The sequence below is a fragment of the Drosophila tropicalis genome, unplaced genomic scaffold (assembly GCF_018151085.1).
Source record: "Drosophila tropicalis isolate 14030-0801.00 unplaced genomic scaffold, ASM1815108v1 contig_859, whole genome shotgun sequence".
NCBI classification, from domain to species: domain Eukaryota; kingdom Metazoa; phylum Arthropoda; class Insecta; order Diptera; family Drosophilidae; genus Drosophila; species Drosophila tropicalis.
The window spans coordinates 308,202-325,579 of NW_027173353.1; the positions used below are offsets into that span (position 1 = coordinate 308,202).

Genomic DNA, 17,378 nt, shown 5'->3' on the forward strand with positions numbered 1-17,378 from the left:
GATGCTTCAATGCATTTCCAATTCACTATAAAAATGCGCATATCATAAAATTTTATTGTAACAGCGCAGTCCTCAGTCCGCTTTCCGTCCAATACCTTTTTGGGAAAGCAACTTAACAAAGGTTGATGCCCAAAAATCAAAAGAAATAATAAAGAAAAAGGTGTTGTCCGAATTCCTAAATTCATAGATAGAAAAAAGAGTCTATTGTCTCTGCCGGGGACCTGCCGCTGGGCCACTTGAAAGTGTGACCGCAGTCTGTGATTTACACACAGAGATCCAGAACCAGACACAGACAGACACAGGCATAGACCCCGGGCCAGACTAGACCCAACGACGACGTCGGCATCAGTTGAGCAGCGCTGCCTACGCAACAACATTCCAATGCACCTGCACAAGATGATCATCACGATGATCGTGAAGAAGAAGACAAGAACAACAACAATGACGACGACGACGACGCCACTTGAAACGAAACAAAAGCAAAAGCAGCAGCAGCAGCAGAGCAAATGAGAAAAGATTCTTTTCTTTTATTCGTTTTTACCTAAACACAACAACAATAAAAAAATGCACTTGAGAGAGCCAGCCACGCACGCATACATACACCTAAGCAGCTACACACTCTCGCAGCAGGTAAACAAACATGGCGCAGCAGCAGCAGCGACAGCGACAGCAGCAACATTGCCAGGCAGCAGGCAGAGAAGAGAACATACCAGACGAGAGAGAGACAGTTTATGCCTGAACATCGATGCCGCATTTTATGCTGAAGCAGTAGTAGTGACAGTGAGGGAGGAGGAGGCGGAGGAAAAGGGGCAAAATACTAAAATACAGAACAGAACAGAGAACAGAAAAAGCAAACCGATGCGAATGCAGTAGACAAAACGAAACGAAAACGTTGACAACGTTGACGACAGACCAAGAAAAGACCAAAAATTAAAATAAAGTGTTTTAAACAAAAAACATAAAGAATAAGTAAAAGCAAACGACAATTTCTTAACAAAAATTTTCGAAGAAACGCGATGATATATCCGCGACGAACGTCATGAATGCGTTCCAGGACTTTGAATTGGGAGCTAAATTATACCTGCAGTGCTTATGTAATGATTAAAGGATGACAAAAACTATAATGATAACATTTAAACAGAGTTTAAAAAATAGTGCTGTTAATAAATTTTCCATTTCGTGTTTTACTTTATTCTAGTATCCTTAAGCAGTTCACGCTCGGCCACGCCATCGTATACATCACCTGTGAACCATACCGGCGCCTCGCCATCGAATGCCATTGCCCACTCACCGGTGAATGTGTCCTCGAATCACAGGCAAAATTTCTTTACACCGATTGCCAATCAAGCGCAACAGCATCAGCAACAAAATGTGGCAGCAGCAACGGCAGCATCAGCAGCCCCACCGCCAGCAGCGCCGCTGCCTTTGGATGGCAAATGGAAAACAACACCTAGTCCGGTGTTGTACAACACCAACAACAATAACAGCAACATTAACAACAATAATAACAACTGGGAAAACGGTGGAGGTGCTACAACAACAACAGCATCAATTTCAGGATCAGCAGCAGTGGCAACAATAACTCAAACTCAATCTCAGCCAATGCCACCACAAACGACACCCGTTTCACTGGTGATGCATGCTCCACATGCACCGCAACAACAACAACAACAACCACCTGCCGCTCATTTAAATACTAATCTGCCAGCGCCAGCGGCACCCACCAGCGTCATACGCATCTCTAGCAGTCAACAACATCTTCAGCAGCACCATCAGCATCAACAGCAACAACAACATCAGCATCTGATTCATCATCATCAGCAGCAGCAGCAGCAGCAGCAGCAGCAACAGCAGCCGCCACTGCAGCAACATGTTGTTGTCTCCTCAGCACCAAGCCATCAGACATTTCATCCCGTCATTGTAGATGCCACACAGTTGACTGTGACACCATTGCCACTGACTGGGGGTTTCCATCAACAACAACAACAGCAGCCTCAGGCAACTTCTACAACGGTTTCATTTCATCAGCCCAGCACACCCACTGTTCTGGCCGGACAGGATAAATTGTTGACAAAAAATGGTAAGATCAAGATCAATCCAAATATCAAGAATCGAAAGAGTTTGCTTGACAATTTTTGTTTGATTGTCGCAGGTTACAACGATAGCTATGCCTGGTATAAACTATTGCCGCAAATGCCGCCCATGACCAAGGCGCCAGTTAAATGCTCGACTGCACCAATAATGACCACTACGGCAAACAACTATGGTGTTATGCTGCAACAGCAGCAGCAGCAACAACTATCGCCACCTCAGCAGGCGCCACCGCCACCAACATCTGTAGCCGTCTCACAGCAGCAGCATGTATCGCTCAATCAAAATAACAATCATTTGATTGTGCCAGCACCAATGTCCTCACCGGGCAAGCCACTAAATTGTTCCATGAATGATGCCAAGGTAGCTGCCGCTGCCGCCGCTGCTGCCAATGCTGTTGCTTCAGTCCAGATGGATGATCACGATGATCAACTGGACGATGATGTTTTTGAGATGACATCGACAACAACAACTGTAACCACAAATGGCCATAAGAAATCCAATTATAGTAAAATAAGGAAATTAGAAGATTGTCATGATCCCAACGATGTAGCAGGAGGAGGAGCGCCGACCACTTCGGCGGCTAAGCGTAGAAGTCAATCGATGAGTGCGCTCCAACAGCAACAGCAGCAGCAACAACAACAACAACAGCCCGGCGGTGCTGCGGCAGTTTCTCCTGCTGTGGCAGGAAAGAAAATTCGACGACCGATGAATGCGTTTATGATATTTTCGAAAAAGCATCGCAAAATGGTCCATAAGAAGCATCCGAATCAAGATAATCGCACAGTTAGCAAAATCCTGGGTGAATGGTGGTATGCACTAAAGCCAGAACAGAAGGCGCAATACCATGAGTTGGCTAGTTCGGTAAAGGATGCCCATTTCAAATTGCACCCCGAGTGGAAATGGTGCTCCAAGGATCGTCGCAAGTCTTCAGCATCCGGTGCAGGTGCTGCTGGTGGTGGCAAGAATCCAAACGCCGCAGGAGCTGCATCAGTCGATGCCAAACAGCGTCTGGTGTCGATGGATGGCTCTGATGGCTCCCTAGAACACGACATGTGCACACCTAGCACACCAGGAGGTAATGGCAGTTGTACTGCTCAAGCACAGAATGCCAACGATACGCAAGGTGACATTATTCCACTGACCATTGCCAAATATAATACCGCATGCGATGAGACACCAAACACCAAAAATGAATTACAATCAGATGAGGATGAACAAATGCTTGTCGTTGAAGTAGAGTCCAAGAAATTAGATTTACAGTGTCGTGAACGAGTCAATGACTCTGATATGGATGATGTGCCATATGATTATCGAACACAACAACAGCTAAAGGAAACAGAACAGGTAAAAGTGCAATAAAACCTAAATGCTTAAACCTTATTAAATCTTAAATCTTTAACAGCGTCATTTGGCTGAGCAAGATCACCTGCAATCCTCCTCAAATGGGCCCAATGCAGCAACTAGCAACTCAGCGGAGCGGGAAATTACACTTAAACCAAAGGCTATCAAAGCCCATCCGGTGCTGGAGAGCACTATGCTGTCATTTACACAGAATGTGTGCAAACAATACACTAGTCCCAAAAATCCAATTGGTGTAACACCATTCCAACCCACAGGCGAGCAATTGATACCACAAATTAACTAAACAGTATACTAACATTTGCCCCTTTTAACACTTTTACAAAACAGGCGGCGCTTTCAAGTCCATGGGTAGTCCTAAAAGCAAATCCGAGCACGAGCAACAGCAGCAGCAGCAACAACAACAACAACAGCAGCAGCCACATATCAAACAGGAGTACATTAAACAGGAACCACCATCGCCCTATAAAATAAATGGCAGTGGTAGCAATTGTTTATCCAGTGGTGCTACATCACAACGGAATAGTGCCAGCGGCGTGGGAGCCATTTTTAATTTCAATGTGCCAACTGCTACGGCTCTTAGCCAAAAGCAATTTCACTATCCCATGCATCATCCACTGCCAAGCCCGACGGATGTGAGAGGTGAGTCGAGTTTTCCAATAAAAATGAAAATTAGTTCAAAGGGTTTTTGCTTTTTCCCCAAACCCAACAAGAAACAGAAAATGTTCTTGATGGCTGGTGATATTATTTTTGATCAGAAGGCAATAATAATATTTGGCCAGATTGGTTGTACTTATAATTATTTATTATTAGATTAGATTAAATATATATTTTATTTTAAGTTTGTATGTAAAGAAAATTTTATATTGATTTTAGCTTGGCATTTTGTTTGGTACTATGATTTATTATCATTTTAGTTTATATCGATTCTAATTTGTTTTGATGTGATACGAAATTAGCAAAGATCTCAAAATTTATCGCCTCGAACCACCCAAACTCGCCCAATTTCATCCTAGCGCTCACACCATCATTTGTTTCTGTAATCATCTTTCTTTCTACTACTTTCTCTACTTAATCGCTTCCACATAAAAAAAAAAAAATCAAAAAATCATTTCGTCATACAACCACTATATCGCGAGTATAGAAGTAGACAAACATCAAGATGTAGCTAAAGAGAAGGAAAACGATGAGGATTATGTGGAGGATGATGAAGAGGATCATGATGATGAGGAATTGAATGACGACGATGATGACGAAGATGAAGAGGATGATGAACAATTTATGCAGGAATTGGCAACTGTTAATGCCGATCAGAACGATTTCGATAATATAGAACAATACACCATAGCCAAACCTGCAACAACAACAACAACTGCAATAGCTCAAACAAAAATCACAAATCAAACAACGACGTTAACGACCTCGACAGCAGCAGCAACTACAACAACAACAACAATTATAACTCCTAGCAATAATACGAGACGCAAACAATTTACTATTGTACGTTCTCTGACTCCGCTCCAGCCGACGATTTCGCCACACCAACAATTGAAAAATTTGCATCAACGACGCGTGGAGACTCCGCCGACAGTCATAACCAGAGTGCCAACACCCACCATTAATCATCATTTCACTATCATACGCACACAAACACCAACACCTACACCAATACAGAGCAGCAGCACAACCAATACCACGACCAACATCACTAGTCGACCACCATCACAACCACTTAACAATACACCGCCGCCTCTATTTTTCAAGCCTAATAAATTTTCCAATAATTTCAATCCAAAATCAAATTCCAACGCTTCGACACCAATTATACGCAAATTGTTGACGCTTAAAGATGGTAACAAAGCCACAGGGAGAGCAGCTATACTATATGATGCCCTAGTCTTAGATACCTTGCATGACGAAGGTGAAGGTGATCTAGATAATGAGACAAATGCGGATCATGGTAGTGGAGAAGAGCCAGAGTGTAAGCAGGCGCCACCACCACAGCAACCACCACCGACAATGTTGCTTATAACCGATGTCAATACCTACAATCAGCAGCAGCAACAGCAACAACAGCTACAGCATGTGACCACTGGAGGAAACGGAGGAGCTACTACACTACGCCCCGTCTCGTTTATAAGCATCAATGCGTGTAATAAGATAACTTTGCCTGCAAATGCCCGAATCCTAACCACCAGCACCACGACCACTAATAGCATAGTCAACAACGGAAGCAGCACACTGACAGTGTTAGCCAAGGCGGGAACAAATCATAGTAACCAAAATGCCAACGAACTAAGTTCAATAGGATCAGCAGCTAGCCATAATAATATTAATAATAACAATAGCAATGAGGCAACCATACTTATATCGACATCCACTAATAATAATTCTATAGCCCATCAGGCATGCGTACCATCGTCACCAGCAGCAATGGGTCTAGGCCATGCGGCAAGCATAGCAACGCCCCCGGCTTCGGCACCAGCTCAAATAATGGGCGGTGGAAAACCAGCTCCAATTTTCTTTGCCATGAGTAATCCTGTAAGTAGAACGACCCCTAAAGAGATAGAGATAGGGGACTTAACTCTTTTTCTTACAGTACGCCCTGCTGCCTCGACCACAAGGCATTGAGATTGAGCCATTCGGCACAGGCAGTTATATATTCAAAAATCATTCATTGCCGCCACCTGTGAGTGCCCAACCGACAATGCTGCTGCATGGCTATACACAGTCAAGTCAACACAATGCAGAGCTACCGGCCAGTTCGCCATCGTCATACAAATCCATGCCATCCACACCAAAGTCGGCAACATATCATATGGTTGAACGCAATATGGACTCATCATCTAGCGCGGGAGGAGCAGCAGCTGGCGATGAGACCGGCGAAATGGATTCCGATGATCAATTCGTATTGGCTCCCACGCCAGCTCAACTGGGCAAAGCGCCTCTGCAACGTCGCAAGAATCTATGTAAGTAGAAATATAGTTAACAAAACTCTTTTAAAAGATCAGTTACTTATGAAATTATTATTTCAGCACAAAGTAAATCCGATAATAATGTTTCTTACGGTTCAAACAATGGCCAACACATTAGTCGTAAGTTGCATTCACCCACTATGATGGATACCACAACGGCTACATCAGCGGCTAGCTCTTCGCCCGTTATTGGCCATGTGAATAGCACAAGCCTGAATTCGGCTTTGCCAACGCCCACCTCTTCGACAACAACACCAAATAGTGATGAGCAATTGCCTCTAACACCGACAACAACAGCAACCACAACAACAGGTGCCATAACCTTGTCCGCTGGTGGTACTACCAATGGCAGCAGTATTCAACCCAAATCACCTCTTAAAGCTGTAATGTCAACAGCAGGTCATAAGAAAAAGAACGATGAGATGAACAAGTAAGTAATCAAGTCGAATTTTCCAACCTTCAAACACCTCTAACTGAGTTTTCTTTTACACCTTTTATTTTTAAAGTAGTGTGCTCAAGCAGGTTGATTTTGAGAAGAAATACAAGGCTTTGCCACAATTTCAACCGGAGGATTGCCAATCGCCTAGTGCCATAGCAGTGCCTTCATCGCCAAGGGTCTATGGTACGAACTATCGGAAGAAGAATACAGCTCCGCCGCCGGTGCAGAAGCTAAGTAAGTGAATATAATAGCAAACAAAATATGAACTCTGTTTCTTATTCACCTCTAACGTTTACAGTAAGTGAAGATGATTCCATAGACGAGCCTGCATCATCGGCACCGCCCACAACATCGCAACGTTTCTTTGGTCCAGATTTTAACAACGAGCTAAAAGGTAAATGACTTGACTTTATTAAATGCAAACAGCTATTAACTGAACATTTCGCTTTGCAGAATTAGAGACCACAGATCAAACAGGTCGCTCACCTAGAACGCCAAAGACACCGCTGCAAAGTGCTCGCTCGGATGCCAGCGAGAAGGGCCATCGCAAAGTGTTAGAAACGCGTCGAAATTTAGTGTTGCAACTATTTGCAGTTCATGGCAATTTTCCGACTACTCAGGCCACTGTGGCTTTTCAGGTAACTATAGATATATTTTCTATTTAAGCTTACTTGATCTACAGCTAATGATTTGGATTCTTAGGCCAAACACAAGGATGTCTTTCCACGCAAACAGGATCTCCAGCTAAAGATAAGAGAAGTGCGGCAAAAGCTACTGGGTCAGGCATCCTGTACACCACACTCGGCTGGTCCAAATACGCCATCGGATGCGAGTGCATCATCATTGGCCATGTTGAGTATTGGTAGTGGTGCCAGCCAAACAACTAACAATGCAAATAATCATGCAGGTAATGAACTATAAGATTAAAATATGATTTGTTATCATATGCATTTTGGTTGTTAATTTTGTGTTTTTTTTTTTTTTTACATATTTCTTTTTCGAAACGTTTTAAAGATGTTCTTCAATATTACTAAACAGGTATGCAGGCCGAGCAACAACAACAACAACATCATCAGCAATATCTTAGCAATAAACCAAACGAAAATCCAGCCAAGTACAAGTAAAATGAATGGGCCAACTGGATAAGGACAAAACAAACAAACAAACAAAAAAGAACGAAAGAAAAACAAACATTGTACAAGCAAATCATTTGTATTATTACTAACTCTAATTTATTTTTCTTTGTTTTTGTTGTTTTTCAATTTGCTGCTGCTGCATTAAAAAAAAAAAAAATAAGGCAAGACAAATTACTTAATAAACAATTGCAGCAACAACGCACAACAGCAACACAAAAAAAAAAAACTTAAATTAGTAGTTGCAAAAGCTCATGCATAAGATGCATGTTTTAGTTAAAACAAAACAAAAAACAATCCAAACACAACAAAATGTTTGTTAATAACAATAGCAATCGAAATGATAAAAAGATTGAAAATATTTAACAAGAATGAATTTATTAAGCAGCTTAATAAAGTCAGCAAACAATTTGATACACATTATTATTATTAATATTATAAAAAGAAAGCCACTCAACATACATACTACAATACAATATTGAATTAAGTACAGATGAATGAAGTAGAATGAATGAATGAAGTGCAACCAACATAGAAACAGCAATTGATTACCCATTTACAATGGCTTAGTTATATATATATATAATTTACAACAAACAACAAACAATAAGAATAAACATACGAAGAAATAGAAACAGCCACATAAACATTAAAATTAATAGACCTTAAGCTTTAAATTAAATTGCACATTAAACATTTTTAAAGTGTATTAAGCACAAGTAAAACAAAAACAAAAAAAAAACAAAACAACAAAAAAAAGTAAATAAATCAACAAGAAGTAAGAAAAATTGTATAAAACATGAAGAAAAATCTGATGAAGAAGAGTGTGGAAAACACAAAACACCCTGTAGTTCTATCGTAAATTTAGTCATTAACGAGAAGTTTTAAAAAACAAGCACACACACACACACACACACAGATCTAAAAATTATATATATATTATATATAAATGCTTTTAAATTGTCTTTTCAAATGAAACAAACAAAACAATTGTATGTATTTCTCTCTTCCATTTTAATTTTAAATTGGCTTTACTTTACACCATTCTGTTTTAAAACTGTTGTCTATTTGAAAAATAATTTATAACTTATATTATACAAATATAAATATATATATAGAGTTTAGCTTGTTTTTTTTCATTTAAAATTGTATACACGAACACGAAAAAATAAAACGTAATTAAAAATTGATTGCAATAATTATGAGAGAAAACAAACAACACAGAACTGTCTTCCACTGTTGCTGCAATAATGCTTATTATTATTATTATTATATTATAATTCTTAGTTATTATTATTGAAATTTTTTACTAAATGTGACTGGTTTCGAAGTTTCGATAACTGTTCTTTTATATTATAATTAAATATTTAGTTTTTATGTGAAAGTAGTTAGTCTTAGACAAGCTTTAAAAACAAATTCAAACCACAATGTAGATTGAGATTTCATTTATTTTGTTTTTCGTATAATTCGTGTTTGTATAATTTTATGTTTGTCTGATTAATCAAAGTGCTGTTCTCTCTCTCTCTCTCTCTCTCTCTGTCTCTCTTTTTCTCTAGGAATAAAGTTTTATAATTGTTCATATTTTGATCAGTCACATATTGTATATTAATATTCTGTTGAAATTTTAACCATTAGGCAACAGTTTAAAAGAAAAAACAAGATAAAAAAATTAATAAAAAGAATTGTCGCTTCCGTTTTACTCACCTTTTCTTAATACAAATACAACAAGAAGCAAAATAAAATAAAAATAAAAGAAAAACAGCACTTAAATAATAATTTAATTCTAATTTTACTTTTAGATTTTAGTTATCATTTATTTTATTGTATTAATAAGTGAACAAATAACAAATGAATTATGAGAAACGAAATTTTATATGATAAAAACCTAAGAAGATAAAAACTAATTCAACTGTAGCGTGTTAAATGTTTAAATAAAAAGAAAAAAACATAATGAATAAAACAAAGTTTATAAGAAAAAAAACAAAACAAAACAAACCAACAACAACAACAAAAAAAAAACAAATCTAAGAAATGTGTAAAATTTATTGTAGAAGAAAAATTTGCTAAAACCTTAAGAACATTAAACGAAAAAAAAATTACAAAAATAAAAAACAAATTTAAAGCAGAAATATTTCTAAAACTAGACAGGTAAACCACCTCCCCCCTCAACTAGATGATGATGATGATGATAACCAAGCGAATTTGTGCCAATGACAAAAGCTAATGTAACAAATCATAAATATAATAATAATAATAAATTATTTTAACTAGAAATTGCCGATAAGAATTGTTGATATGACGGAAAGTGCGAGCACTTCTTTTGGTTGTGTCCGATTATAGCCCACTTACGACTTTCCCAATGAATAATCAGTTGGAAAATTAACAACTTTTAAAGTTTCTTTGTGGAAAAAACCATTATAATAGGCTTAAGATTGGAAAACTTTGTCAAGTTAGCTTGTTTGGCTGGTGACTTTTCTCTCTCAGAGTCTACATTTTGGAAAGGTCAAGAGAACTTCAGAATTATAGGCATTAAAGTAATGTAATACTAAAAAAAAAGGCATCAAATAATCAAGTATTGGATAATCGGATAAAGTCGAGGTGTAAGGGCAACGTAATGAAGAACTAAACCATTATAAAGGCCCTCCATCTCAAGGATTGGAAGGAGGTTACAAAAGGGTTTGAAAATATTTGAAGTTACTTTTATACTGCTATCAACAATTCTTAAACGAGAACAACTTTCCATTTCACCGCCCCCACCCCCTTAGGAAACTCGGTCGGCATTAAAATATCCGTCGTCAATTAAGTTAAGCGCAAGCAACAAACTTTTTTGACATTTACCAAAATAAAATAAATCTTTACAAAAAAAAAACACAAACAAAACAAAAAATGAGATATAAAGAAAAAAAAAAAAAAAACATGGAACAACTTTTGGCTAGACAAAATTTTTCGGACAAACAAAAAGAAAAAGAAAAACAAAAACATGAGAAAACAACTCAGACAAATGAACAACAAGTAAAAATGGCGTTTCGGATACAAAATTCTAAAATTCAGGTATTGACTAAAACAAATCGTGTTGTATAATCTTAGACAAAACAAGAAAAACAAAAGGAGAACAATTATTTAACTAACTATTTATACATAAACGACAACAAAAAAACAAAAGAAAATTGAAGGAACAAGGTGCTTTTACAACAACAACAACAACAACAAAAAACCAATATATAAAATAAAAAGTTTGTAGAATTTTAAATAAATTATAATACTATATACATACATACATAAATAGATACAAAATGCATATATGCATACATACATACATACATATGTATGTATGTACATCATCTCTGTATGTACTATATTTTTGAGTCAGAAATATGAAAAGACGACAAAATACTTGTAATGTATTTTTAAACTGCTTTTAAACACACTGAAAACAAAAACAAATGTGAAATCGAACAGAATTAATTGATTAATGTAAAAGCAAACCATTTCGTTGTGAACAAAAATTCGCACATTTAAATGATATTATGGAAAAAAAAGAGAAAACGTTTTTTTATAGGTTTTAATCTTGAAATGTTTTTAAGAACATATTATATACATACATACATACACACATAGTATATATATATGTATATATATATATATAATGTAGTAGTTTGCCTGCCTTTGTCCCTCGTCCCTCGCTAAATCCCCTGTTGATTGCAGTTTGTTTAGTTGAATTGTTAATACATATAATGAATATGTATATATACATACATTCTGCATATAAAATATATATATAAATATATCTATTACATTACATACATACATATTAAAAAAGATATATATATGATTATTATTATTATATTATTATTATTATTATTATATAAGTAAGCAAAACAAATAATTGCACAGACAAAATGTTCGTTTGGAATGTAGTGAAAATTTTATTTGCCATTGACCTGAACGCTTTGTATAAAACATTTAACAAACATACATACATACATACATATATACACATAAATAGTTTATTTGTGAAACTAATTTGTAAGCCCAGTTATTGTGAAAATTTAATCTTTAAGCCAAACACACACTCTCACACAAATTACAAATATTACGAATAAAGATACGAATGGATGGTGACACGCAAATGTATTGATGATCTATGTACAACAACAATGGAACCATTAGATGATATTTCAAATATCTGAACAAAAAACAGTTTAAACCGATGTGTCCACTGATCTGATCTGTGTAGGAGGCTGATATCAGATCCCCCAACAGGTCAATCATGTACACAGATACACTCACAACACAAACACACACACACAAAATATACATACATACATATATATATATATATATATGTATATACACATACGAAATAAATTTATTGAATAAAACGAAAAATATGCATTCATATTTAGGACCCCCTCTTACTCCTTCTCACAGTGTGATTTGGCTGGGATTCCCTCTCTCAGGAAACGAGGTATTACATACATTTATTTGATATTAAATTGAGTTTTAAACGAACCGAGCCAACAAATTTAGCCATCTCCTAACACGATCTACTTTAACAGTCTTACCATCTCAAAATTTTTCTTGTAATATATCGTTGAATGGTGTATATACATATATGGCATTCCATAGACCAATTAATTGTATTCCTGGCAAATGATTCCAAGATCAGATGTATGAGGAAATGAGAGATTACATGGAAGATCTATGCTTGATTCTACAGCTACAACTTTCAATAATTAAGTTTCTTCACTTAGTCTGTAAGAATAACAATCGTAACAGTCATAACAATCGTTTGCCATTTACCATTAACTTTGATAACAACAATAGAGTTTTCCCATAATAAAGAGTCATGGCTAACCGATATGCCCAAGACATGGAACGCCCCAAAAATTAATAATGCGAGACGCACTTTGTCCAATTTGTGACTTCCACACGGGCTAAATATTTGATGTATTCCCTTAATTCAATTTTTAGAATTCAGATTTTTAGTTATTCATGGGTTAAAGTTTCACAAATTAGCTCCAATCTCTTATCCGATAACCTATAAATCTGAAATGATATAAAATTTTAAACAAAATACATTTAATAGCAGTGCGTATTCTTAATTATTATTTGATTTATAAAGTTTACTTTTATGAAACAGGAGCATAAACATTTCCATTTAGTAACTGAGTTTTCATTGTTATTTTTGTGTTTTTACTTTCTCAAATAAAATCTATTCTCAGTATAAATATATTTGAAACTCGCAATTAACAATTCAAGTGCTAAACCACAACACATAAACGTTAAGGTTTTTATTGTTTTATTATTTTATAATTATTGTCTCTAATTACTTGCTATAATACGCATACACACATATAGATATATACCTTCACATGTATACAAAGAAGAACTTTAGAACTTAAATAATTTTTGGTGAGTGTTCTGAAATTTAAGCTAAGAATTTAAGAAGTTCACTTTCTTCTCCAAAATCTAGTGTAGAATAAATAAAGATTTCATACGCCTTTAGGATAGGTCTTACCATAATAATATCCTAATTGATATGGTGGTCCGATCTTGTCGAATCTTTGGATATAGTATAAAGTATATTAAATTGTTTACTTTACTTTGTTCCCAAAGGAGACCAATCATAAAAAACTTTGTCATAGATATTTATGAGTTTATTAGGCTAAAGAAATAAATCGGTTTGAAGGTGAATTCTCCAGCGGTCATTCCTATGGCATATGGTGGTCTGATTCGTCTGAATTCAAAATAGACAATGCGCGGATATAAATAGAGTAAACAAGAAGCTTGCCTTGATTAAGATTATATGATGATTGCTTCTCCTAAACAAACTTAATACACCCAAACTTAATACTTAAATGTTTTTTATTGAGATTATAATTTGTACATTTGGTCAGACAAAGGAGATAAACCCCCCTATGAAGTCTCTGTCCCAGTGACCTCTATTGGCACCTCCACGGCCACTTCCTCCACCGGCACGCCCACTGTCTGTATTGGTTTGTAAAGTAAACTTTTGACTGAGCTCAGTATACTTATGTCCGCACAATTCACAAATGTCTCCTGAGCACCACAACCCATGGCACCGGTACCATCCTCACAGACACCCCAATTGTTGCCGGCAGTGTAGGTCCAACGCATAACACAATGCTCACACTGGACACCGCTGGGTAGGTCGACAGTGGATTTAATTGTACCCATGGTGGTGTTTATGTCCTGCTTGAGGCTGCCATCGCTGAATTTCAATGGATATTTGTTGAAACAATCGTCCGATTCACTGCCAAACTCATCAAGATCACACAGATGAAACTGGAAGTTGCCCAAATGATTGGCTGTGACCTCGACAACAATCTCAGCCGTCGTTGTGGCTATATAACTTTCAACAATGACTCCGCCTCCGTATTTACCACCCAGTTCATTTGGTCGCGGCTGCTCCAGACTCCAATCATCGCCACAAAGACCACAAAGGCCACCATTCTCAGTTTGTTTCTGCACCAAAGAAAACGAAATAAGAAAATTACAACATTTTTTGGTTGTTAAATTTTCAAAACTTACCCAAAATCCTCCACAATATAGGCCAGTGTCATCATAATTTGTAGGTGCCGAGCTATCGTAGCGCCAACGTGATGATCTACCCACTGGACTCATCATCCTTCCATGTCCCTCTGTACCCAACAGAAGGCAACTGAATGCCACAAATACGCTCAGTAGAACTCTTACGGCTTGCTTCATTTTCTTTGGCTTTGACTTTCACTTTTGATGCGTGAAAGGGTAAATCCGTATGCTTATATACTACCATTCCTCTTATCATATGTATATTTTATGCATGGCCATTACTTTTCCCTTGCCAAGACTTCTTATCACACTATCATATACTTTTTATGGGAATTTAAAATGTTGTTGAAGGATCGCCATCACGCCAGGCGCTTTGGGGGAATATCACAATAACAAATGTTTTGGCGGTGATCATAACAACTCGTCGTCAGAATAGAATTGGCGAATGTGTCATAACCCATAGCTGCCAATAGCTGTTGTCCCCATTGTCAAAATTATTGCTAATTGAATCATTAAAATACGAATGAATTGTTTTGTTTTTTCGTAACTGATTAGAGATCGATTAGAAACCAATGGCAATCGGATAAGAGTTCATCAGTACTCAAAAGCTACACTAGAATCTATTATCTATGTTCGGTATATCAGAGCAATAAATGATGAGTCTGCTTAGAGACAGAAATTATTGATAAAACGATAATCGGCGTGAGTTTGGACAACAAAATATTATCAACCAGCTAAATCAATAAACTTTCCATGCTGTTGATCGATTAGGAATGTAACTATATTTCAGTATGCTTTAAGCCCTAAAAGTAATGATTAGTAAGAGCTTTAAATATATTAATCTTAGAATCGTCTAAACAGATGGTTTATTATTTTTTTTTTTTTTTTGGTTTAGTTTGCTGTTTTAATGTGTATCCTTAATCCGTTTCTAATCAGCTGATTTTATACACATTTCTACTGATTCTCTCTCTCTATCTTCGACTAGGTAAGTCCAAAACTATATTGCCTACTTTCAGGCGTCGCATTCATTTCAAATAGCTCATTGGCCATTTCTTATCTAATTAAAATGAGCCAATGACTACTTAAGCAGGCGAATGTGTATGGTTAATATTCAATTGACAAATCATAAAAAAAACTGAGAAATCCGGTGATTTCAAAAGAAATTACCATTTGTTGGGCCTCACAGTTTCTCAATGAGAAGATTTTTAAACATTAGTCAGCAAAGCAGTTTTTTATTGGAATAGGAATATTATATCCCTTAAATTTTTAAATTTTATAATACTCAAATTGATTGATCACCCCATTGAAATCATTTAAACTAAATAAAAAATGGTTAAAATTTTGTTTGATTTCAAATAGCCATATGAATATGCCTAAAAGTTTAATGCTGTTTAGAGCAAATATTATTATTTTAATGTATTGTTATAGTTCTTTATCAACCTCTCTTTATCTATCATCGAAATAATATTTTTTTTCAACTTGTGAAATTGATAAAACAAAGAAGTCATAAATAAGTTAACTCCATAGTTTAAACGGGTGCAAGTCCAAAATTGGCTTTAGGAGTATTTAAAGAGAGATTTTAGATAGGGATAACAAAAACGTATATGTATAATATAAAAAATGTTCACAGTTTATTTTAGTTTTTAAATATTTTTTGGTTTGGTTTCAAATTCAGACAGTTTCAGACTTCTGGGTTGAAGTTAGGCAGTCTCATTGGAGGCAACCTCCACAGGCACCACGGGTTCAGCACCACCAGCCATCTCCTTAATCATGTTGCGACCCCAGAATACACTGACATCGGCACAGTTCTTGAAGGTCTCTTGTGGACCACAGCCCAAAGCGCCATTGCCAGAATCGTCGCAAAGACCCCAGTTGTTGGCTAATGGTAGAGAAAGAGAATTCAGATGAGTATCAACAGTTCGGCAGATGAGCTTATTTATAGAGATAGTTCCTACCTCCCGTATAAGTCCAACGCAGGACACAGTGATTGCATGTTACTTGATCGGGCAAGAGTACGGTCACATCGAATTCGCCGGCTTGAGTGCCAATATGAAGGCGATCACTGCCATCGGGGAAACGCAATAGGTTTTGATTGAAACAATCTTCCGATTCACTACCAAAAGCATCCAAGTTGCACAGATGGAACTCAAAGTATCCCAAATGGTTGGTGGTGATCTTAACGCTCACAGTAATGGACGAGGAAGCTGCATAGCTACGAGTTATGACTCCTTCACCGCCAATGCTACCGCCGATCTCATTGGCACGTGGCTGGCCATCCAAAAAGTTGTCACCGCACAGACCACAGCGTCCGCCATTGTTCGATTGGGTCTTTAAAAACGAGAGATATGTCGACCATATGGATAATCGGAAATTTGATTTGCTGTTAGTCTATACTTACATAAAGTCCACCACAGAACAGTTCATTATCGTTCCAATTTTGGGGAGCAGCTCCATCATAACGCCAGCGGGAGCTACGACTGGGAGGTGACAACATCATGCCGTGGGCATCGATCTGTTGCAGACCAATGGCCAGCACTAAGGCCAAACTAAGCAGATACTTCATGGTAAACTCCCTTTGCGATTTCACTTTCACTAACCACTGGCCAGGAACATAATCCCTATATATACCCCCATTCACAATATTTTGGTTCCATATCACGTCCACTTATCAATCTGAAGAGTTTTATGATGCCTCTTCTACTGATAATAGTCAAGTATACACACATACTTTATGTATGTATATATAAATAAACAAAAACAGTAGCAAAATAACAAACTTACACTAAATAAACAGAGGCAGCATTTAACTCATAGTCAAAAATC

General features: G+C 36.9%; 3 protein-coding genes across 7 annotated transcripts in view; 1 reads left to right on the forward strand and 2 right to left on the reverse strand.

The window, feature by feature from the left end:
* Positions 1 to 8,900, forward strand: part of cic (Putative transcription factor capicua) — a 43,280-nt gene extending 34,380 nt beyond the window's left edge. Inside the window, exons 1-13 of one of the 5 annotated variants that reach the window (XM_068297976.1) lie at positions 847 to 1,094; positions 1,199 to 2,080; positions 2,153 to 3,438; positions 3,497 to 3,710; positions 3,784 to 4,095; positions 5,852 to 5,994; positions 6,053 to 6,422; positions 6,489 to 6,858; positions 6,938 to 7,101; positions 7,166 to 7,261; positions 7,321 to 7,505; positions 7,570 to 7,774; positions 7,906 to 8,900. In XM_068297976.1, the coding sequence (XP_068154077.1) occupies positions 1,040 to 1,094; positions 1,199 to 2,080; positions 2,153 to 3,438; positions 3,497 to 3,710; positions 3,784 to 4,095; positions 5,852 to 5,994; positions 6,053 to 6,422; positions 6,489 to 6,858; positions 6,938 to 7,101; positions 7,166 to 7,261; positions 7,321 to 7,505; positions 7,570 to 7,774; positions 7,906 to 7,991 (4,368 nt within the window). In that variant the 5' untranslated portion in view covers positions 847 to 1,039 and the 3' untranslated portion in view covers positions 7,992 to 8,900. Of the gene's footprint in view, positions 1 to 846; positions 1,095 to 1,198; positions 2,081 to 2,152; positions 3,439 to 3,496; positions 3,711 to 3,783; positions 4,096 to 5,851; positions 5,995 to 6,052; positions 6,423 to 6,488; positions 6,859 to 6,934; positions 7,102 to 7,165; positions 7,262 to 7,320; positions 7,506 to 7,569; positions 7,775 to 7,881 lie in introns of those variants that run through there. The other 4 variants (XM_068297975.1, XM_068297973.1, XM_068297972.1 and 1 more) reach the window with 4 other exon arrangements.
* A 5,019-nt stretch (positions 8,901 to 13,919) lies between these two features.
* On the reverse strand, positions 13,920 to 14,732 carry LOC137582011 (uncharacterized). The gene is made up of 2 exons (XM_068296438.1): positions 14,556 to 14,732; positions 13,920 to 14,489 (listed from the first exon to the last, which is right to left on the reverse strand). The coding sequence occupies exons 1-2, from the start codon at positions 14,730 to 14,732 to the stop codon at positions 13,920 to 13,922; spliced, it is 747 nt and encodes a 248-aa protein (XP_068152539.1).
* A 1,523-nt stretch (positions 14,733 to 16,255) lies between these two features.
* Positions 16,256 to 17,118, reverse strand: LOC137582012 (uncharacterized). Its single transcript, XM_068296439.1, has 3 exons — positions 16,954 to 17,118; positions 16,511 to 16,883; positions 16,256 to 16,434 (listed from the first exon to the last, which is right to left on the reverse strand). The coding sequence occupies exons 1-3, from the start codon at positions 17,116 to 17,118 to the stop codon at positions 16,256 to 16,258; spliced, it is 717 nt and encodes a 238-aa protein (XP_068152540.1).
* Between the last annotated feature and the right edge of the window lie 260 nt (positions 17,119 to 17,378).

Excerpts from the sequence above, each read along its gene's own strand:
- LOC137582012 (XM_068296439.1), bottom strand. The coding sequence starts at position 17,118 with ATGAAGTATCTGCTTAGTTTGGCCTTAGTGCTGGCCATTGGTCTGCAA. Across the intron at positions 16,884-16,953 it reads TGTTCTGTGGTGGACTTTAT|ACCCAATCGAACAATGGCGG; the intron begins GTAAGTATAGAC and ends TCGTTTTTAAAG. Across the intron at positions 16,435-16,510 it reads GCGTTGGACTTATACGGGAG|CCAACAACTGGGGTCTTTGC; the intron begins GTAGGAACTATC and ends CTCTACCATTAG.
- LOC137582011 (XM_068296438.1), bottom strand. The coding sequence starts at position 14,732 with ATGAAGCAAGCCGTAAGAGTTCTACTGAGCGTATTTGTGGCATTCAGT. Across the intron at positions 14,490-14,555 it reads TATATTGTGGAGGATTTTGG|AAACAAACTGAGAATGGTGG; the intron begins GTAAGTTTTGAA and ends TCTTTGGTGCAG.